This window comes from Convolutriloba macropyga, chromosome 1 (genome assembly GCF_964194025.1).
Source record: "Convolutriloba macropyga chromosome 1, txConMacr16.3, whole genome shotgun sequence".
In the NCBI taxonomy this organism is placed as follows: domain Eukaryota; kingdom Metazoa; phylum Xenacoelomorpha; order Acoela; family Convolutidae; genus Convolutriloba; species Convolutriloba macropyga.
Window position 1 is genome coordinate 16,619,119 of NC_134468.1, and position 22,669 is coordinate 16,641,787.

A 22,669-nucleotide genomic window follows, 5' to 3' on the forward strand; every position below is an offset into this window, starting at 1 on the left:
AATAGATAGTAAATTTTGAGGGCATCTCAGAAAAAAAAATTTCTAACATTGTCACTTTCTAAAATTTAAAAAATGCCTAATGGATATAAAATTGAGACAGATTTTCTGCTAACATGACCTAATTTTTAATATAAGTTAATCTTTTTGTTGTTCCTTGAGATATCAAGGTTCCCAGAAAAAATTAAAGGCTCAGAGGAAAATGAGAGAAAATTGTTTTAGACCTGACAAATGATTTTTTAATTACAGATTTTTTAACTAAAGGTTAAATTTTTAAATATATAGTATAAAAATTAAGCACATAAGTGATAACAAACAAAAAAATACCCGAAAACAATATCACCAAGAATAACTTCTCAAAATCTCACCTTTAATAGGAGTTTCAACTCATTCGCAGCATTTTTGAAAATCGCACACATAATTTAATTTTTTTCAAAGGTTGTTTTGATGTCATAATTGAAGCGTAACTCACTCCGGAGCAGTAATCTTTTCAAAAATGACTATTTGTATTGTGCAATAAAGCCAACTGGAAGTGAGGGTGAATATTTGTTCACTTGCTTTATATTGATTGCTTTTTCAATGCAAATAAATATATAAAATTTCATTTTTTCCTGCTGTTAGCTGAAGGTTCTAACAACTTTAATACGTATTTGTTCGAGAAAAAAACAAAACGTTTTTGTCATTATTGTGGCTTTGTTGCTATAAAAACCCAAGTTGAATCAATAAGATTTGCACATCCTTGGAACTCTGGAATAGTTTTCAAAAAAGTGCTCCATTGGATTTTTCTAGTCTTTTTGGCTCAACGACATTTTTTTTTCATTTGTTTTTTATAAAGAAAACAACTTTTCTTGTTTAAATTTTATCTTTTTTTGGCTTCTTATAAAATTCATGCTAAACATTTCTTATAGTATAATTATCTGCCTGCTTATAGTGAAGTATCAGCAACCAATATCTTTTTATCGTTTTTTGACCTCTTTACGGTCGATATTTACCACCGATAGAAAGCACAGATTTATTTAAAAATCAGAAGTCGGTCTGGTTTTAATTACTCCGACGATTTTTGTTCTTAGGATTGTTTTAGATATTGAATTTGGCAACTTTTTTGTCGAATTTGGTCTCGTTACTTTGCCGCAAGTCAGTAACATGAATTGAATGAGACAAGAATAAAAACAACACCAGATTTTTAAAGGTTTTTTTAAAAACATTTTTTGCCTTAGTTTTTTGGTTTTATTCAATTCTTCGGTTTTTAATTTGGGCATTATTGTGCTTTTAAGGTTTTTGATAGGTTGTTTCATTGAACGGTTTCAAAATGTAATTGTTTTTTAAAAAAGATTTACATTTTGAGTGTAACATTAAATTGACATAGTGAACTTGTTATGACACAAAAACACTTAACCTTTATGCTTCCTTAGATGGATAGGTTTTTGAGACAACAATAGAAACAACACCAGATTTTTAAAGGTTTTTAAAAACATTTTTTGCCTTAGTTTTTTGGTTTTATTGGATTCTTCGGAAAACTGAACTTTTTCTTTATAATGAAAATAGCCAGTCAGTCTGGCTTACAGTTTAATGAATTGTTTGAAATTAAATTTGAGTCTTGTCGCACAGTTTTTCTTACTCCGTTGTTTTACCTACCTTTGCTATTTCTTCAAAATTTTTTTAGAACTCACTTTGATTTCTACATGCCAATTGAATTCCTTGTGTGGTTAAAAACGCTAGCAGAGTTTGCTCAGCACACATTTTGTAACATTTTGAACATTTGTTCGTCCGATTCTGAAATTTAATTGCAATTGAAATTTTTAGAAAAAAAACACTACGGTATCTGTTCGCCCCAGTGTAAAGAATATTGCATTTCTTGCTCGAAATATGCCGTATAGAATGCGGAAAACTGGTTTCTGCTTTTTTTCATTTTTCGAAGTGGAATTATTTCAACAATATAAACCATGAAAATTTTGTTGTTGCATCAATTTTTTTGAAATCACTGTAGCCTTATTTGCGAAGGTTTTTGAGCACAGCCAACTTCCTGAAAAACAGTATCAAATATGAATAACTGTGAACAAAATGACGTTGTAATCGTCAAGTTTTTTGAAACTAACAAAAAATGAAGAGCCGATTGAGCCAAAATAAAGATCATCAATGACACAATAAATAGGACTGAGGAAGCTAAAGTTGGTGCAAACTGAAATTACTAAACAATATTCTAAAAAATAAGCAAAAATAAAATATATAAATTTTTTTTAATACGTGGAGGAAGATTAATCAGACATTTTGATTAATCTGAAAACTCATTAGTTCTTCTTTTGTCCAATTTTTCAAACATGCGACATATTTCTGCTGCAATTTTGGCCGTGGTTTTTTGTCAGAAGCAATTTTTTTTCAAACACGTTCGTATTTGCCTTATGGTTTTTATGTTTTTGTATAATACATTTTTGTTTTCAAACGTAATGTTTCTGTTTGTGAAAGCAAATTCACTGAAATCAAAGGAGAGTATTTTGTTAATGTACAACTTCGTTCCAAAACATATAGGTAAAACACTTTTTTACGAAATCAATAAAAAAAATTATATTTCAATCTACCTTTGAGAAGGAAACACCATTGATAAATAATTCAGGTTTCAGAAAAAGATGACAACTATTCGAAAATTTGCTGGAAACGTTGAGTTAGCTTTGAAGACTTCTTTGGTTCCTCTTTCAACAAATAAACATTCAAGCTCAAATTCACTCCACGCTAAAATTTGATTTGGTGTTCCTTTAGATGCAGAAAAATGTTCTTGAAAAATGAATGGTTTTCAACAATTTTTTGGTCTCATTTTATAACGAAAACACTCTCCAGCTTTTTTTGGACAACAAATTTAGTTTTCTTTATTTTATTGATTAGTTGATTGACCAAACGATTGCCAACGTGTTTCTTGCTTGTTTTTAGAAATAATTAGTGAACAAAAAATGATCAAATTGCGTTGTGTACACATTTGTTCTGCTTAACATAGTCACGTGATTTTTCAATAATTAGTAATATTTATACCAAAAACTCATTCTTATATTTTTCATATACGGGAACAATTATCCACAGACAGGACAGATTATATTTAAATTACATTTTTGATTACAATCAAGATAGAAAAATATGCAACGATAAAGATAGAAAGATGAGTTGGCTCTACCTAGTATCTGTTGATCAAAATTTTGACATAACCAGATTCAGTTATCCAAGACCTTATGCACAAACTTTTCCAGGAGTCGCAAAAGTATGAGCTAGTACCAGATAGATATGTAGATCTGTCGATATTTATTTAAGTGCACAAATATTAGGCGAGTAAATTAACGCGATCTAACCCAGGTTGGGGTTCAGAACCAAATTTTTGTCTCGTCAGACTTTCCAGGCCAAAATTATCTCTGATCAGACTTTCCAGACGGAAATTAACCCTGATCAGACTTTCCAGGCCCAAGTTACCTCTGATCAGACTTTCCAGACACAGAAGATCTCTGATCAGACTTTTCAAACGGAAAGCGATCTGATCAGACCATCTTCAGACCATGGTCCAGACTCAAATTCAGACAATTGCCCAGACCTTAATCAGACTATGATCAGATTCAAGTGCGCTCGAAATAGTCTGATCAGAGAAAAATTTTACTTGTGAAAAAATCTCTTAATTTTGCTATAATATATTCATTTCATAAAAACTGATGTTTACACTATTTAATTCATCAAAAGAAAAACCAGCTATAAAAGAATTACTAAGGAAAACGAAACCCAAGTGTTGAGAACAAATTTTATTTAATGTACTCTCTAGTGTATATTTCAGACTAAATTGATGAGTTTAGACAGCTTTCCATAAGAAACATCGTGGTCTACAGTTAATCAAAATTTCCTATGAAAGGGACCGGCCTTTGCTATCAGCTGGACTCCTTTTTCTAATCAGAGCCATCGGAATTTAGATGAGTCCCTGATCAAAACTCTGATTTACTGTTGCCTATTGGCAGAGCCAACATCTGTCAGTAAAAAAACAAAGAACTGAAAAAATAAGGCAATCAAATTGGTACCTGATCAGAGACAATTGCGTTCAAAAACATTTCTGATCAGACCAATTGCGCTCGAACCCTTTATAATCAGACTCAAGTGCGCTCGAATACGCCTATGATCAGACTTTTCAGACCAAATTGACCCCTAATCAGAGCAACTCCAGACCATGGTCCAGACTGTAATGCGTTCGAACTTCCGTCTAGGCGCTTTAATTTCGCTCTGGGAACACACGGGTGTGCACTTGATTGGATCTGATCATAAAGCAAATTGGGTCTGCATCTCAACCTGGGAAGTAGCGAGTTCCGTGTGAAATTAACTTAATACACGGAGGAAAGTTCAAACGGATTTCTCACACCCCAAAATTTGAGGCTAATTTATATTCATATACGTGTTATGCTTTTAAACTTTGGAAGAAGAATCGGAGTAATAGGTTAGGTAGTTTTGCAATTTGATAAAACAGCGACCAAATTTTAAAAAGAAGCGGTTGCCTTGTTCTAGATTTTGTCCACACATAATTTACTTGTAATTCTAATTCAGAATGAAAGAATATTCGGAGAATTTAGTATATATAAGAGGAGATTTTGTTGGAGATGAAAGAGAAGAGAGCCCATTAGTTGCTCGAGGCAAACTAAATTCGATACGGAGCAATTTTCTAGTCTAACAGTTCAAGACTTAACAGTCCCAGACAAAACAAACCTAAATTACAAATTAGTCCAAGACAATATAGTCCCTAAAAACAGACAAAACAGTCCCAGACAAAACAGGCCTGGTCAAAACGTTATTTACGCGGATCAAAAAATAAAGTGCAGCTTTATCCTTAAAAGAAAGTTTTGAAGACGATGAACCAAAATCACGGTGACACAGTGGTTAGTGCTCCGGACACACATTCGAAGGTCGCTGGTTTGTGCCCGAGTGGGATTTTTTTCTCGAAAAATCAAAATTTAAGGGTTATTCATATCGGAACTTTGGTAACATTAGGAAAAGTGTTAAAATACGGAGAAGCAAGTTGGAGGAAGCAAACTGAAAATTGATTGGTTTCATTTCACTGAAAGAATGCGTTTCAAACTGCAACTTCGAAATTCATTGTTACTCGTTTTGTTGTGAAATTCAATGTTACACTTTTTTTATGAGGGAGAAGAGCATACAAGAGAGGCAAATTGATGCCGTCAATCGAAGCGTGAATTGTGTGAAACCTCTCATTAAGTTTAACAAATTGTTTTCCGTCTACTTTTAATACTTTGATGATTCAGATTTGTTTCCCTTATATCTGAAGTAAACTTTTGTTAATTAAAGCTTTGAGTCGCTAAATTTAAAATCTCGGGACTATCTTGTCTGGATCTCTTTTGTCTGTTTTTTGAGACTGTTTTGTATGGGACTGTTTTGTCAGTACATAGCAACATAATGTAATGACGAATCTTCAAGTAACCAATAAATTGAAGCTTGATTTTCAATCCAGAATCCATTTTTTGTCAAACCATTATTTTCTGTACCCTCATGATCAGGAACAAGTTCATCTGTTGTGCTTGCACCCAAACAATTCATTAAATTTTTTCTTGTTTCTACAAAGAACAGAATTTTTAACGCCTTATAGGTGTATATTTCACTCACCGGGTTGCCTTTGCTTCCAGTGAAACCTTGTGGCCCTCTATCTCCCTTATCCCCTTGGGACCCTGCAGGTCCAGGAGGTCCAGGGGGTCCGGGTTCACCTTTCTGGCCTTTGAAGTTGGACTGAAAAGATACAAGCACCCGCAATTAAGAACAAAACTGTGTGATGAAAAATGGAATTTTATAAGAAAAATGTAATTCTCAACGTGGGAGAATATAGGACCCACTTTCCCACACTATCATACTTCCCAACCCTAGAGGGGTTATAATTACAAAATTGTGATTTTTAACTTATACCAAATTGCTCTACAACAACATAAATTGCGATTAGTTGTCATTTTGATCTGCATAAGGTTGTTTGTAATTAACTCACGTTATCCGTGGTAGTTTGCAACTCTTGATTTCCTATGTCAGTCAACGGCCTCAGCTCATTATTGAACATACTCTGTGATTAGATTGGAGTGAATTATACCAGTTCGCCGAGCAAAATCTTTTGAGATCTGTCTCTCACGTTCTTGTTAAACTCGCAAGATAAGCGTCAGTGTTAGACTGGGGTTAACGACATCGGGGGGGGGGGGGGGGTAAAGTTGAATGCACAAAACTTTTTAACTATACCTCATAGAACTTGTAATTGGGTGCTTCTCCAACGTGGACATTCTGTTAAAACAAAAGAACACAATTAGTTATGGCAACCAGTGGTAAATATGGCATCTGGCTGAGTTAGATCATTTTTATCGTTTGTTTTATCCTATTTAATTATCAAGTTGTTTATTTTTCATGCTATGTATGTTTCTGAAAGACGGCTGTTTGGTGAGAAAACATCAGGCCTTGATCAGTGCTGAATTAGTTTTAATCAGCGCTGAATCAGTCTTAATCAGCGCTGAATCAGTCTTAATCAGCTCTGACTCAGTCTTAATCAGCGCTTAGTCAATATTCAGATCTTTAAACATGTTTTAGATCAGCAAATCATTTGGCCACTAGACATGACATACTGTAGACTTGAAATCCCAAGTCTACAGAAAGCTATGATTTGGGAAAATGAGACGTGTTCAGAAAAGATTTGATTAACCGAACTTAACGGAACTTTTACTTGAAACCAGTTCCTGGAATTAAATTGAGGGTTTTTGACTGTTACAAACCTGTGATTGAGATCCTTCCCCGGAATCCTTGGATGTTATTGATACTCCTCGCTTGTTTCTTGCATACTGAAACAACGAATCCTCACAAACGTCAAATGGCAACTGACAAGATGAACGAAATACTTCGATTTTATGACCAAAACGTGACCAAAATGATTAGTCAAAAATATTGGAGGTGCCATCCAATTTTACTGAAACCGAAAATTGTTGATTCTTATTTTAATTTACACTTCCATGATCATCTACACTTTTTGTGCCTAAACGTATACTTTGGAAATAGTGTGTAAAACAGTGACAACAGCTTTAATTAATTTAAAATTTATTACTTGAGTTTCTTTAGTAATTACCTAAGATGCGATTTAGGAATCAAACTTTTGCAAGAATTATATTATGCTTTTAATTTTCAATTCGTTCTTACTCCGTATAGTAATCCGCATAAATAATAATACGAGGTCTTTTTTGCAATGATTTTCAAATTACTCTCTCTTTCTTTTATGTCACACATTTGGCAACTATCGCAGAAAAGAGTGACACAAAATGTACGTTTTGCAGCGCAGTGAATCAATTTCATAAAATGTGCTGAATCTTTTTTCTTCATTACGATTACTGCTGTAAATACATTTGTCGCGCATAAAAGTATCCTGAATTTAGCTCACATTTTAGTTCAATTCTTTGTTCCGGTAACCTTCTTAAGCCACTATCAATCATTTCAATGCAAAAACACATCAAGCTTTGACAAATTTTCTAGTAAATGATTCTTCAGTTATCATTTAGTAGAAATTTTGCCAAAGCTTGATGTATCTTGATTTTATTTGAAAATTTTTGCATTGAAATTATTGATAGTGGCTTAAGAAAGTTGCCGGAACAAAGAATTGTACCAGAACGTGAGCTAATTTCAGAACATATTTATGCGCGAGAAATGTATTTACAGCAGACATCGTAATGAAGAAAAACTATCTCAAATTCCGATTCAGCACGCTTTCCAACGGTAGAAATAAGAAAATTATTATAGTGCAGAATGGGAGTAGAAACATCCAGAAGCACCACAAAAATGAGATAATTTGCGTAGAAAACTGAGAGTAGCACCTATTCCTGATTTTAAGCTGCCACGAAGATCAATTTAAAATAATGAAAAAATTCTTGCTTTTTTCAATCTTTGAGCATTTTTTTATTCTACGAAAATTCGAAGTATGTTAGAAATTTTTTGAAAGAAAAAGATGAAGCAAGCAGAGACTAGCGTTTGATTTCAAATTGAATGAATTTTTGAAACTCATTTTACAGTCCTCATTTTTCTAAAGTGTTCAAAATTTTGTTTAGGTATTAGTCGATTCTGACAGGTTTATATTCAGAGACAATTTTAATATTTTAATTTATTTTTACTTATTTGTTGAGTTTGTTTGAGATTGTTGACAAAAATTCTGTCAATCAGTTAAAAACTTTCGAGATGAAAAATTGTATCAAATTGTGATCTGCGACTAGAACATAGTTGCATCTGATAAGGTTATTACTTCATTTTTGCTGTCTTATTTCCATCAGGTAAAAAACATTTTGCATAGCTGGTTTCAGATATCAAAACTATATATATGGACCATCACCTGGGTGTCTTGAGTTATCATTTTTACTATTTTGGAAACAAAAACCTGGAGACAATATATGAGCTTATTTGCAAGTGTGTTGTCTGATAAATCGTCGGTTCAAAAATTTCCACAAACCGTTTCAATGAAAATTGGGCTAAAATACAATATCATTTTCATTTTTCTTGTGTATTTTTGTCTGAAACTTAACTACGATTGACATAGTTTTTTGCAGCGAAAAATCTGAATTGATTTAGTAGACCAGAAGTTCAGCGAGTTGATTTAGTAGAAAAAACTTAGTAATCACCTCCAACTCCAACGAAAACTGTTTTCTCAAACTTGACTTTAATTGTCTTTAAAACTGTTGTTCTTAGTGAATTCTATGTCCAAACGAAAACAAACAATGAAAAAATCATGTCGTCCGTTGAGGGAGTTCATCAAGTTCAACCTCGATAACTCAAGGCCGTTGAAAAATGAGAATTAAAAATTTTCATGCTCTTGATGAGGTTGTACATTTTGTCTCATCTTTTTAATGGTCTGATCCTTTATTGGACAACACCAGTCCGTTTGTTGACGCGGGATTCAAGGAGTCATGTATCAACTCCGCCATCTTAGAAGTTCCAAACATTTTTTTTACTTATAGTCTTTATGCCCACTCAATTTATACAATTTATTCAAGAAAACCTTCTTGTACAAATTAGTTAAGACATTTTATAATTTTATAACACGAGAGAGATAAACAGTCGTTTATCCCAAGTTTGAAAACTCCGGTTCAACACCATCTGTTTTTTAGTCCTCCTATAGAAACTCAACAGTTAAAATCTAACAAAGCCGAGACCTAACATAAAACGATCATCGAATAAGGGCAGTTGATCAAGAGGAACAACATCGGCTCGATCAATTTTGCCGTCAACATAAGAAACTTTGCGTAAAAGTACTCAATTAAAATGTCAGGAGTTTTATGCTCACAAGGAAGAATTGATTTGAAAAAGAGGAAGAAAAAAATCAAAAAATTATAGAATTTAGGTTTTTTAAACTCATAATTAACAAAAACTTTAATGGAGGCCATCCAGAAAAATGCCAGAAACAACAGACAAATTGTAAAATCTATGCTAACAGATCTTAGTTACTGCCTAATTACTTGTTATTTGCTCCTCTCTTCTAGCAAGCAATTTTTAATCACTTTTTGCTTTTACTTTTGGCATTTCTGCGCTGGTTTTGTTATCCAACAGTAATTCCTTAATTTTTTTCATTATTTGATAATTTGTGCTTTGTATGGACTGTCACTAGCTACTTAGCATTCTATCATGAAACAATATTGAATTTGATTAATTAATTGTTCCATACGATTTTTTCCCAGTAAATTGCCTAATAACGGTACTAAAACGGGCAACAAATTTGGTCATCCTGATGTTCACGAACATCTATTTTTGTAGCCTTGCAAACCAATGCTCTTTTTGCAGCAATTGCAAATTTTTGAAGTAGTTTTGTTGTATTTTTTGCGCTAAGAAAACGTTTTGGAAAATTGAATGCTGGCAAATTGAATGGTAAAAATAAACAAACAAAGTCTTGAAAAGAATGCAAGTGATTGAAAACACTGAACTCGACGCCTCTAGCGGATAAATTTTTTCTTTGAAAGTACATAATTGGTTGCTAGCAGTAATGACCCCTTTTTATTAGATTCATGATTTTTTAAATAGGAAATGAAACGAGAATGAAACAAGTATTGAATTTTGTTTATTTTGCCCAATGGGTGGTTTCATGTCATGTCTATCTCTTCAATAATTGACTCAGTTCAATAACAAGTTCATTCCTGATGTTGGAAATTCCTGTTCCACACACAGACTCTCGCAGCCGTCTTGTTTAATCAATTTTAGGGATTTCTGCAGAGATAGGAATTAGTGCATAACATACTGCTTAAGTCATATTTGGATTATAGAATAAGCTAAGACTTACCGGTATCTTGGAATCTAACACAACAATTTCGCCTGCGCTTCCCTGTAAACAAACAAAACAAACATGGACTATAACTTGTTAATAACCTATCTTAAAATATTCTACTAACAATAACATATTAGCAAGTGACTGTGCTTATGAATCTAAAGAAAGCGAGTGAGAAACGCGCTCTATATTTTTTGGTCTCTAAATCATTGAGAGCTACTTTCTAGGTGTTCTGTGCTATTTAGTAGAAATTAGATACATTTTATGTTACCTTTTCACCGGGTTCTCCTTTCTCTCCTCGAACTCCGGGGAACCCTCGCGGTCCCTAAAAAAGTAATCACAAAAAGATGCGATCATTTAGAGTATAAATCTGTTTGTATAAAGTTGATGACTTGTAAATTGATGTAGCTTTGAAGGTCACGAGCGTGTTCAAAAAAATTAATTTAATGCGTATATATGGTTATGTGTGATGTAACCCTGAAACATTCAAAGCTAATGCTTCGTTAAGCTAAGCTAAGCTAATACTTTCAGCAGCTTTAGTTTTGCCCAAATGCTCTCGAGCTACATCACTATGTCACGATGTAAGAACGAAAAGAATTTCACACTACAAATAATCTATAAAGTCTTATTTGCAATGCATATTATATGGAAGAGGGGAATACGTTTGATTGTAAACAGGGTCTACTCACTTGCGGACCAGTGTCGCCTGAAACAGAAATTTATATTGAATATAGATAAACAAAAATTTACATCAAATGCCATAGAGAAGAGGAAATATGAGATTTTCAGATGAGGCACAATAACAGAAACAACTTCAGCACACCTTATCAACTAATCTTAAGGTTATAAAATTGACGCTATATCGATTTCTATTTTTAACGACAAAGAAACAGATGTTCCGATTATTTTAGTGACTGAAAAACGCCTATCGTGAATGTATAATAGAGTTTCCTAAGCTGCATCCACTGACCTCTTGGCCCAGGTGGTCCGGGTTCTCCATCCCGTCCTGGGGGTCCTCGTAAGTCTGAAACAGCAATAGGAAAGTGAATTCATTTAGAATCAAAGGTTCCGCAAAAATCAGCCACAACGAGCAAACGTTTTTCTACTGTCAAACATTAATGCTTAGGACTTAACAAATGCTTACAAAACTGTGAGATCTTTTCACAGGTTGAATTGACCTCTAACCAGATCGCTCCAGGGCAAAGTAATCTTTAACCAGACCGACTTAACCTCTGATCAGACTGACGTTCAACCAAAACCTCGAGTGCGCTCGAACTGCACTCGTCGCTGTCTCTGATACCTTCCTAGACAGAAGGGATCACTGACCAGACCAAAATTAGACATTTTTTCAGATTGCGTCTGCTAGAATCCTCCTCTAAGCATACTAGTGTTCGCTTGAATCCACCTCTGGTCAGAATCAAGTGCGCTGGAAATTGCCCCTGATCAGACTCAAGTGCGCTCGAATTCTGTCTGAACAGGGATCATGCACAAATCTCTTATCATTGCCATTATATATTTTTCTCTTACAAAATGATATTTGCTCTAATGTATTCAACTAAAGGAAAAACTAATTTTAAGAGTACTGCTAACAAAAAAACCAGTGTTGGAAAGCCAATTATGTATGCCATTCGCGCATGTTCTTGAATCAATAGATAAATTTAGACAGCTTTCCATGAAAAACTTTTTGATCAACAGTTACACAAAATTATTAAAATATTTTATTTATCAAATTTAAAATATCAAATTTAAAATATTTTATTTATCAAATTTAAATTGCTATTAGGTGGAACCCTTGGTTTTAATCAATATCATCGGACGCTGGATGAGTCTCTAGATCGGATAAATGCTTAATTGTTCCTTCTCGTCAGAGGCAACTCTCAGTAAGAAAATTGCGCTCGAGATGCTTTCTGATCACACCCATTTTTTTTCTGATCAGAATCTGACCAATATGCGCTTGAAACCGCATCTGATCAGACAATCCCTGACAGAAGTGACCTCTAACCAGACCAAGATCAGGCCATTATCTAGACTTTTGTGCAATCAAACCAATTCCCAGACTCTGTTATTTTTTCTGGAATCACACTGTGTGCGTTTGACTTGGGTCTGATGAGAGGTCACTTCCGTCTCGACCCGAGTTGCCTCTATGCCCCTTCCCCCAGAACGTTATGCACCTCCCAATTAGAGAGCAGGTGCCATTACATAGGAAAACAGTAAGTAAAAATATGGCAAGCCCGATTGGGGTGCAACTATTATGCGCTTAGCTGGGAGCCCAAACGAAAAAAATCTAAACTGTCTTAGCAACTATTATATGCTGAATCCCGAGTTTCAGTTTTCGTTTCATGTTATCATTTAACTACCGAGCATGATTTGATTCTGTACATCAACATTTGTCGACTGTATAGAGTAATTTCAGGACAGAAGTGCAGTCTAAACATACTTTGTAGTTATTACTTTTTGAAACATTACGATTCAGTACGGTTTTACTATGATGTTGCTATGATGTAATGGTAGCATAGGTCATTTTGAGCGTTAGATAGAGTTTTCGAATATTTGTTGCGCATGCTGAAGAACAAAAAATTTTAAACTTCATCTCTAGGAAAGTTTAATAAAAAATGAACGGTTTCCCTTGTCCTTTTTTCTCTGTAGGAAAAAAATAAACCATCGATACAGGGAAACACATACGCACTATTTCCCTCTGTTTTTCTTTCTTATTATAATCCGCTGCTTTTCAGCATAGCAACAAGCTTTTCCTCTTACAACGTCGTATATGCCTAAAACGTACATATCGGTATTTATGCCAATTCAAACAAACATATTTTTAGCTTTCATTTCTATTCACATACGCTTTTTGCCAATGAAAAAATGGTGGAGGAAAAGTACCACAACGCAATGTAGTAAACGCAAACGCCGATTCTAAGCGATACCAATTTTTGATAATTTTGATCTAAAATAACATTACAAATTGATTTCTGGGAAAGAATGGATCTGACCAACTTGTCCGGAAAAAGTCTGGGTCTAGCCAGATTTATAATAATAATTTTTTCGGCAATTGTAATTGTGATAACTGTGGGAGTAGTTGTTCTTATTTGTATCCTTTTATTCGCTTACAATGTAGACGACTTATCAGCTATTATCAATTCACAAACTGTCTCATCTTTGGGAATATTTGCGATGGCGACCCTTGGCGTGTTGTTGTTTACGGCACTGTTGGGTATATGTGGCTCTATTAGGCAAAGTGGATGCCTGCTCAAATTGTTTGCCTTCATTCTGACTATTTTGACAATGGTCGAGTGTTAGTATTTAAATTTTAAAAAGTTTTAGTTATTGTGTGTGTTCACGCGGCTGCGCACTTCTTCAAAATCGCATAACAAGATCCGATTGACCGTAACAGTGTTAGAAAATACCCGTACAGACGTAACTCATTAGAAATCTATAGATTTTGACTCACTTACAATCATTACAGCCCGGGATTACCACATAAATCGTACATAAATCTATGGCTTTGCATGGTTTCTTACCGTATTGACGTCTAACGAAAAAAGTGGTTTGAGCTGACAATTATTGGATAGCAAAATTTGCAAAGACCACAATTTTCTACCTGCACCTGAGGAACACTAGTTTTTTGTTTTTTTTTAGCTAAGAAACCGTAACTTAACATAACCCGTACTTAACGCCAAGTCAATATCAGTATTGAGCAAGTCTAATGGCAAGCCTAGGTATCAGTAATGATTAAGCTATGATCACAACACCTTTTAGACTTGTCAGACTTGGCCAAGACTTGGATTATGAATTGCCAAGTCTTTGCCAAGTCTGACAAGTCTTAAATATGTTATAATTAAAGCTCTGAATCAGTACTGCTTGTCTTGGTCAAGACTTGGATTAAGAATTGCCAAGTCTTGGCCAAGATCAGCAGGTCTAAATGTAAGTTTTGGCCAGGACTAGGCAAGTCTTAATCCAAGTCTTGGCCAAGACTTGGCAAGTTCTAATCCAAGTCTTGGCCAAGACTTGGCAAGTACTAATCCAAGTCTTGGCCAAGACTTAGCAAGTTCTAATCCAAGTCTTGGCCAAGACTTGGCAAGTACTAATCCAAGTCTTGGCCAAGACTTGGCAAGTTCTAATCCAAGTCTTGGCCAAGACTTGGCAAGTACTAATCCAAGTCTTGGCCAAGAGTTGGCAAGTTCTAATCCAAGTCTTGGCCAAGACTTGGATTAGAACCAAATGTCAAACGTTTCCAACCGAAGTAAAATGTTAAAAAGGGGTGCAATAGTGAGGGTCCTCATGCCTGCCATGACATGGAGTTAGGTGTGCCCTGTCTGGGCCAAGACTTGAATTTAGACGTGCAAAGTCTTGGCCGAGACTTGGCACATCTAACTCCATGTCATGGCAGGCATGAGGACCCTCACAGTTGCACCTCTTTTAAACATTTTGCTTCGGTTGGAAACGTTCGACATTTAGTTTATCTGAAAAGTACAAAATTTTGGGCTATTTTTGGGGCTGAAAACGGCCCATAACACCGGAGATACTTTCAATTTCTGCTAAAAAGATCCCCGGGATGCTAACATACAGTTTCGTATGCCCCCGGTGTCACTTTATAACACCCCAAGAAAGTAGCCAAAAATTAAAGAAAAAATAGTGGCACGTTGTGAAACTTTTTGCAATTCAAAATTTTTCACTCATTTTTTTTTGAAAAGTTGGTTTTCAATTTGGAATCAACTTGCAAATGTTACCCAAGTCTTGGCCAAGACTTGTCAGACTTGTAAGACTTGCTTTAAGACTCACCCAGTACTTAAAAACGAAATAAGCATTGGATTTAGACTTGCCTAGTACTCATAGTACAGTTCGGTACGGGAACATCTATACTACACGTACCGTGCATTTTGGTACACGACAAAGCAAAAACGAAAAAGTGTGCTCCGATGTAAGGTCACGCAAGGGATATGCAAAGCACATGGTAAAAAATTGGGTACTTATTAAGCAGCAGTAACCGAAATAGAACGAATATTCTACTTGTCACCCGTAACCACTTTTTAAGCTAGACTCTTGCTTGACTCTAATGATCATGCAAAACAATTAAAAGTGATTTCAAGGCAAAAACCTAACCGATGAGACTAAAAAACAAGTTTGCTCGAAAATTGTAGCAAGGTCGGATTCAAAAGAGCGCACTTCAGACGCATTATTAGACGTTTTCTTGTGCTTAAAAATAAGGAACCGGAGAAACTGAATGTACCGGATGTTTCCTTCATGTAGAAAACATCCAGTAAATTTGATTTCGGTTCCTTTCTTTTTAAGCAAAGAAAAACTTCTAATAAGGCTTTGGAAATGCGCTTAAACTTGGGTACGATTTTCTATTTCCAATTTCAGTGGATTGTTCTGAATATATATGTATGAAAAAAAGCATTTGTGTTTCAGTCGCGGCTGCGTGCTACTACTTTGCATACAGCAGTGAAGTGGACACTTTTCTGAAGCAGGAGATGGCAAGTTCAATGGACCACTACGTGGGAGAGAACTCAACCACTGCAGACTCCATCGCCTGGAACTTCCTACAACTCAAGTTCGACTGCTGTGGAATCGACTCACATGAAGGTACCAAACAAATACACTCGAGGAGCTCGAAAAAAGTTAGGATGCATATGATTAATTACTTTCTTTTACGTACATTATAACACTAAATAACATGTAGCAAACTATTATATCTAGGTCGAATGCCCTCTCAATCCTCTCATTTTGGTCGAAAGGAGGGGCGGGGTATTTATTCGGATTGGATAAAATTATATAAGAGGGGGGGGGGGGGGGGCAGAAAAGGAAGGAGTTTTTAGAAATTCCTCCAATTGCAGCCCCACTTATACATACAAAACAATCCCACTCTTTCATAAAAAAACAGCTCAGAACAAATTCCAGAATTTTTATGGATAATTTTGGCAGAGGGCGATATGTATTTGTAAGACAATATCTCGATTATGGACGTAAAAATGATGAGTTTAGACTGGGACGTGACAAGTTGGAAGGAAGCGGATCCCTCAATCGGAGGATACACTCAGCCATATCCCTACACCTGTTGCACCATTGAGAATGAACCCAGTCTCAAAAATATCAAAGATGGATATGTTAGTCATCATTGTATTACATTGTATAATCAAATAAAGATGTTTTATTTTCATCGCAACCAGTATTACTCTAGTAGAGACCTCTACTTATGAAAAGACCATACTTGAACCGAATCAGTGTTGAAAAAAACTTTGGACAATAATTTCGAGTTTCTCTTGGCTCGAATTATGTCACGCTCCTCAAAGCAAGATATCATGCTGGACTTTTGTTTGACTCCACAAGCTCATACTAGAATTGTTTTAAACCTCAAATACTCTTTTAAATTTTTGACTAACTAAAACTGACTCTATTTACACTTTTATTCGCCTGACAAATTTAACATCAGAAATTGGGCCTAGCTGTTGTCAAATCGTAAAAGTAAGAATCTTTTTGTTATTAGACTGTTTTTTGGCAGATGAAAACTGAGGGCTCTTCTATTCTTTGCTTATGCTTATAACACCGTAAGTGCGCATGCTTCTTCGTCCAACACTTTCATATTACATGAATTCGAGATCCGCATCAAATAAAAACAAAAACATTATTAATTAATTATAATCGTTATTTCTGAGAAATCATAGTGTAACACCGGATTTGAGTCTCCGAGCATTTCAGCGCTGAACCAACACATTGCAAGATTAAAAACTTAATTCAGTTCTGAAACATTGCATCTCCAGAATATCTCAGGGTTCGCTCAGGCTAAATTTGAACCGTATGGTCTGAACATTACTCAACGTTCAAAATTAAGTCTGAGCAGTATAATGTCATACTTTTGTAGCCTGAAACTGGTTAATACTATAGTAGTGTACACAGTGTTTGTACCTAAGATAGGTTGTAAGCAATTACCAGAAGCCCATTTAGCCTTTTGGTTACGACTCGCTACACAAATAAATGTAACAAGTACCCAAGCGCAAGTTCGAATTGCTTATAAAGCAAACCTTGTTGACGGGAGTTAAACTAAACATATTATTTTTCATGCATTAAGTTTTTTAATCAAAATTGAAGACCAGCCAGTGTAAATTGTGACGTGACCAGAGTACTGGTGTCATCCCCAAAAAACAGAATTCTTCTAGACTGATTAAGCGCTGATTTGCTCTGCCACAAACTTCCGGGACAGCATTAGGCCACAGCGGCCTGTTCTCAGCCGTCTTTTTCTTTTTTTAATTATTCCCCATATTTCAGACCTTTTTTTCCTTCAGCTTTTTTCATGGTGACTATGGCTTGCTGGCATCAATTCAGCCATAATTAGTCGGGCTTAGCGGATAAGTTACGTGGGAGCTCATCCTCACGCAGCAAAGGAAACAAATTGAACTTAGCTAGTGAGAGAACATAATAATATAGCTCTGTTGAAGTGCGACTTCAAAACGTTCAAACGCAAAAAAAATCAAGCAAAATATTTTTTTAAGAATTTCGATTTTTACAAAATCAAAATTACAAAGGTAGTTTTTTTTCGGCTTATGAAACGACCACTTTATAGATGTAGAAAATTGTTGACATGTGTTTTGAGTTAGATAGAAACTCGGTTCGTTCGTTTTACAAACGTGGGGAATCTTTGGTATGCAAGGTTTCAATCGTAGGAAACCCTGGGTGTATTCAACGTAGAAAATTCAAAGTGGGCCTCAAAATTTCCGAAGTATTTCCTTTATTTGAAGGTGCCTCCATCGGACACTGATTTGGAGAATTGCTATGACACCGGGACCCCTGGTTTACACTCCAAGGGATGCTACTCTACAGTGGATGAGGTTAGTAATACCAGCAGTATTATCAATGTTCCAGTCTAACTAAATATTATTCACAAAGGTCACTTGTCACACAATGAGTGGGGAAAGTTTTCATTCTGCAACAAATTTATTTGTCTTACGCAATGAGCGGGGAGCACAAATATACCGAGCGGCTGTTTGCACATTGAAAAAATGTCTATTAGAAGAGAAAAAGAGTTCGGTGACAACGTGGAAACGCTTTGAGGAGTTAAAACTTGGATTTCGAAAACCATTAAAAGTATTGAGTTGAAATGAATGTTGAATGATCGTGAAATGATGACTGAATGACCGTGAATGATCGTGAAAAAGTATGAGATCGCTTCTTTGATAGTTTAAACAGGATTCTGTAATGAAACATTTTCATTCCTTCAATAAGTGATAGAATTTTGATCAGTTTTTTCCACTGAAAAAGTTGATTGAAATATATTTCTTTTTGCAGCTGCTGTCTGACTATGGGTTCTACGTGGGTGCAGGCATTGTGGCCTTACTCTCCATTCAGCTACTTCTCATTTACCTCTCCTGTCAAATATCCACTAAAGCACAAGCCAAAAACTCATTCTCATTCTCAAAGAGATCCCCAGACGACAACAACGAGAAATAGGCTATTTAGATATAAATTTATATTTAACAGATTCGAAACCATGATAAAGTTCACAAACTCGATATGTACCCAGGTTGAGGTCCAGACTCAAATTTTCTTCTGATCAGACTTTCCAGATCCAAATTATCTCTGATCAGACTTTTCAGACCCAAATAACCTCTGATCAGACTTTCCAGACTGATTGAGTCTCTGATCAGACCATCTCCAGACCATGGTCCAGACTCAAATTCAGACCATTGTCCAAATCTTAATCAGACTATGATCAGACCCATTCTCAGACGCAAGTGCGCTCGAAGTCGCCTCTGATCAGACCCAAATGTGCTCGAATTGGCCTATGACCAGACTTTTCAGACCAAATTGACCTCTGATCAGTTCATCTCCAGACCATGCTCCAGACTGTAGTGCGCCCGAACTTCCGTCCAGACCCTGTAAATTCGGTCTGGGAACACACGGGTGTGCACTCGACTGGGTCTGATCATAAACCAATTTGGGTCTGAACCTCAACCTGGGTATACATGCATCTTTTTATATGTCGGTATATATGCATCGCAAAAACAAAATAATCCTTGATAGATTAATGAAATTGTTTATTTTAATATTGTTTTCGATGTTACCTGAAACAATCTGACATGTTGAAGGCACATATAGCTTTGAGAGCGTTTTCGAATAAAATTGTTCGAAGCAAGAGACTTCGAATGTTTTATGGTTATCACATCTAACTCAATTGCAAATTACCCAATATGGCAAAATACCCAATGCAATAAAACCCTATTGGTTCCCTTCTTTTGTCTTTATTAATCATTTGAAAGATTACAAAAAGGCTTTTGTATGACAAGTGTCTTCTTTGTCATACTTGCATGGTTTATGTCACGTCATTTTCAATAGCGATAGTTTCATATCAACTCTAGTGGTTCACTTAGGCTTATTCGTGGCGGTTGCTAAAAATCAATGTATTAAAACTCTCTCATACGTATAATTATGCTAATTAATTGTTCCGACTCTCTTGAGGGGGGAGGAACTATATACTCAACTGGTTTTTTTTTTGTTCCGTGAATTTTCGCCGCTCGATATATTCATCGTAGAGAGTTGAGACTGGAATCATTAGAAAGCTCGTCCAGCGTAGAATATGGAATTAAAAAGATTTTTTTAATTTTCGTTTTCTACAGGGAGTTATCGAGGCTTAAACTTCTGAGAAAAGAAGAGTGAATTCACGTTGTTTTTATTCACATTTTCCGGAATTTTTGCCTAAATTTTCGTCAATTTTGCTAAAATTTGTTATAATTTTTAAGAATAGTGTCGTTGATTTTATTTTTGAAGACGAACAAGCATTTTTGATTGTTTTGATTTAATTTTTTGGTCAAAAAATCTGGATAAACATTTCAAAATTTAGCCTTTTTCATCAACAACAGCACGAAATAAGCTACTTTAGTCCACTTTGATTAAATTTGCCTACAGTACACACCCAAACAACACTCATACAATCTTTGTAGACTCAGAGGGGGGCTATTTCTACTTCAGAGTCCGCAGAGAGTGCCTTGTAGTTAAAACTTTGCCGTTTTTTGCTAACTTTACTCGTTGATTATCAAAAATGCAAAATTTATTTTGAGTTTCAACTCAGAAATTATCTATATCTACAACATTCGAAAAATCAATTGTTCTGAACGGACAATAAGTATTAACAGGGGTAGTTTTGGGCCAATCTTGGACTGTTACAATCCAAAAAAGTCGGGTTGTAATCAGTCGGTCTTTTTTTTTAAAAAAAAAAGACTTTTTTTTAATAATAAAGAATAGAACATATCAAATCAAAGCTCAGGAGTGATAGGTCCAACCAATTCGCTTGCTAAACAGCTCCAGGCTAATGCATTTAGTTTTTTAATTGAAAGTTTATGGTCGTTTCTTTTTTAAAAATAATTGACTTTTCAATAAATAATGGCTTAATTAACTTTTCCTCTATTTTTTTCTTAATTTGTTCAACTTCCAGCTTAGTGTCAGCAAAAAAAGACTGCTTCTTCTTTCTACTGAGTTAACATTTATTCTCGGTTGCAGTTTAAAGCCTGAAATTATTGTTTTCTGGCTTTGATACTACAAGATTTTAGATTTTTGTTTGTTTTGATATTTGCCAGTTTTTCACGTTTTCTAATTTTGTCACATTATCACATTATTGACAGTTCTCATGTCTCCTTATTAGCATTCAAATTAAAGCACAATTGAACATATTAAAATCCTGAAAGATGTAAATCGTCGTTTTAATGGCCTCGACGCCTCTTTCTTGAAGAAATCAATTGAATTTTTTAATTTTGTCTTAACTGTCATTTATACTTTGTCGTTTCGGTCGTATGAAATTTCCTGTATAGTGAGAGCTTTCATTGGCTTTTCATGGAAGAATAGAAAAACCGATATTCTGATATTAGCAGATAGCTGATGGCTTTTATTACTTTCAAACCCATCGTTTTCCAAAATTAAAAAAAAACTTTTTTAACTTCGCAATTTTGTTCTTTTTATGTTTCTTTTTGTTACCTAATCTCGTTAGTTGATTACAGTTCAAATATGACATTATGGGTGTCAAGGGAATAAAAAGGTTTGGTGTCCCAAAATCTTTTTTTTAAAGATTTTGTTATGACCTTACTGGCTTCGACACCGCTTTTTCACAAAAAAAAATTAAATTAATTTGATTTTTGTCATATTTGACGTTCTTTTTGTAGATGCAAGAAATATTCTGGATAATTACAGGTCTCGAGGGTTTCTTTTTCATGAAAAAACGACGATATTTAAATAGCTCTTTTTGTAATTAATGCCTTTCATGACATTGAATGTAATTTTGTTTCGAAAAAAAAATTAAAAGTATTACATAATTTAGCACTTCGCTTTTTTGTCTACTTGTTACCTAGTCTTACTAATGAATGGCCACGTACTACATTATAGCTGTTTGAAGAAGGCGCAATCAAATATATTTTGAGTTCCAAAATTTGGCTTGACGGTTTTGACAGCGTTTTCTGGCAAGTTTCAATTGAAATTTTGTTTGTTCTTTGTTGTTCTTTTTAGCCGCTCTAAAAAATGAATAAGGTCAGGTCCTAATGCCCTTCCATAGAAGCAGTGGTAATCGCAAATTTGTGGTAATTTTAATTTATTCCTAATGGTATTTATTACTTTGAAGTTAATTGTTTCAAAAAAATAAGTTAATTTTTTTTACTTTTCTGTTTTTGTTCTTTTTTGTATAATTGTTACCAAACCTTTTTATGGACTGGTCGCATATGTTTTCTGGTGATTTATAAGTTATATTTGTTTAGTTTCAGGTTTATATGACGGTATGTTGACTTTGTTATTAAATTTAGTTTTTAAGAGGGACATAAATTTTTTGATGTAATTAATGTTTGTTGTTGTTGTTGTTCGATTTTGCTGTTCGTTTGGACCCGCTTTCTTAATATTGACATATTACAGCAATCTAATGCATCAATTTTTAGTCCACTGAGTTATTTGTTTTGGAGGTTATCTTATCGTTCATACAGAATTTTTTGAAAAAGACTTGGGCTTTTTTGGGATTCGCAAAAAATAATTTTTGGGTTTTTCTATCTGTTCTCATTTGGTAGACAATTATGCCAAAATTGTGGATGGGCGGGGTCGGAACCTTATGTGCCATTGCACATTACCGAGCCGCCTTGTTTTGAATATATTTTTACATGTTATGCTAATTTTGGCAAATTGTTTATTTTGTCATCGAGTATTTTTTTCTTGACGCAATATTTCATATAGCGCCATTTTAGTCAATTTATATCGAAGAAGAGACAAAACCCTTCATCCGATTGGTGTTCATGTACACCTAACACCTACACTGTTGAAAAAAATTTCTTATATCTTTACCCTGATTTAATATCCATTCATTGTTCCGACACCCACTTTAGGGGGGAGGGAGGAAATATACTGAAAGGGTTTTTTTTGTTCAGTCAATTTTAG

The 22,669-nt window shown here is 34.8% G+C and overlaps 2 protein-coding genes across 2 annotated transcripts in view; one reads left to right on the top strand and one right to left on the bottom strand.

The window, feature by feature from the left end:
• Positions 1 to 22,669, bottom strand: part of LOC142334496 (uncharacterized) — a 67,441-nt gene that overhangs the window by 8,841 nt on the left and 35,931 nt on the right. Inside the window, exons 4-10 of the mRNA XM_075382617.1 lie at positions 11,247 to 11,300; positions 10,966 to 10,982; positions 10,548 to 10,601; positions 10,292 to 10,333; positions 6,762 to 6,827; positions 6,238 to 6,279; positions 5,626 to 5,745 (exon numbers count right to left, since the gene is read on the bottom strand). Coding sequence (XP_075238732.1) covers positions 5,626 to 5,745; positions 6,238 to 6,279; positions 6,762 to 6,827; positions 10,292 to 10,333; positions 10,548 to 10,601; positions 10,966 to 10,982; positions 11,247 to 11,300 — 395 coding nt within the window. The remainder of the gene's footprint in view (positions 1 to 5,625; positions 5,746 to 6,237; positions 6,280 to 6,761; positions 6,828 to 10,291; positions 10,334 to 10,547; positions 10,602 to 10,965; positions 10,983 to 11,246; positions 11,301 to 22,669) is intronic.
• Positions 12,996 to 18,857, top strand: LOC142346011 (tetraspanin-18-like). Its single transcript, XM_075398493.1, has 5 exons — positions 12,996 to 13,568; positions 15,686 to 15,859; positions 16,259 to 16,380; positions 18,010 to 18,099; positions 18,557 to 18,857. Exons 1-5 carry the CDS (start codon positions 13,256 to 13,258, stop codon positions 18,716 to 18,718), a joined length of 861 nt encoding a protein of 286 aa, XP_075254608.1. The 5' UTR covers positions 12,996 to 13,255; the 3' UTR covers positions 18,719 to 18,857.

What these genes read in the sequence shown, in the direction of transcription:
- LOC142346011 (XM_075398493.1), top strand. Translation starts at nt 13,256, where the DNA reads ATGGATCTGACCAACTTGTCCGGAAAAAGTCTGGGTCTAGCCAGATTT. An exon ending in AAAATATCAAAGATGGATAT is followed by an intron (nt 16,381 to 18,009) that starts GTTAGTCATCAT and finishes CTTTATTTGAAG; the next exon opens with GTGCCTCCATCGGACACTGA. An exon ending in GCTACTCTACAGTGGATGAG is followed by an intron (nt 18,100 to 18,556) that starts GTTAGTAATACC and finishes TTCTTTTTGCAG; the next exon opens with CTGCTGTCTGACTATGGGTT.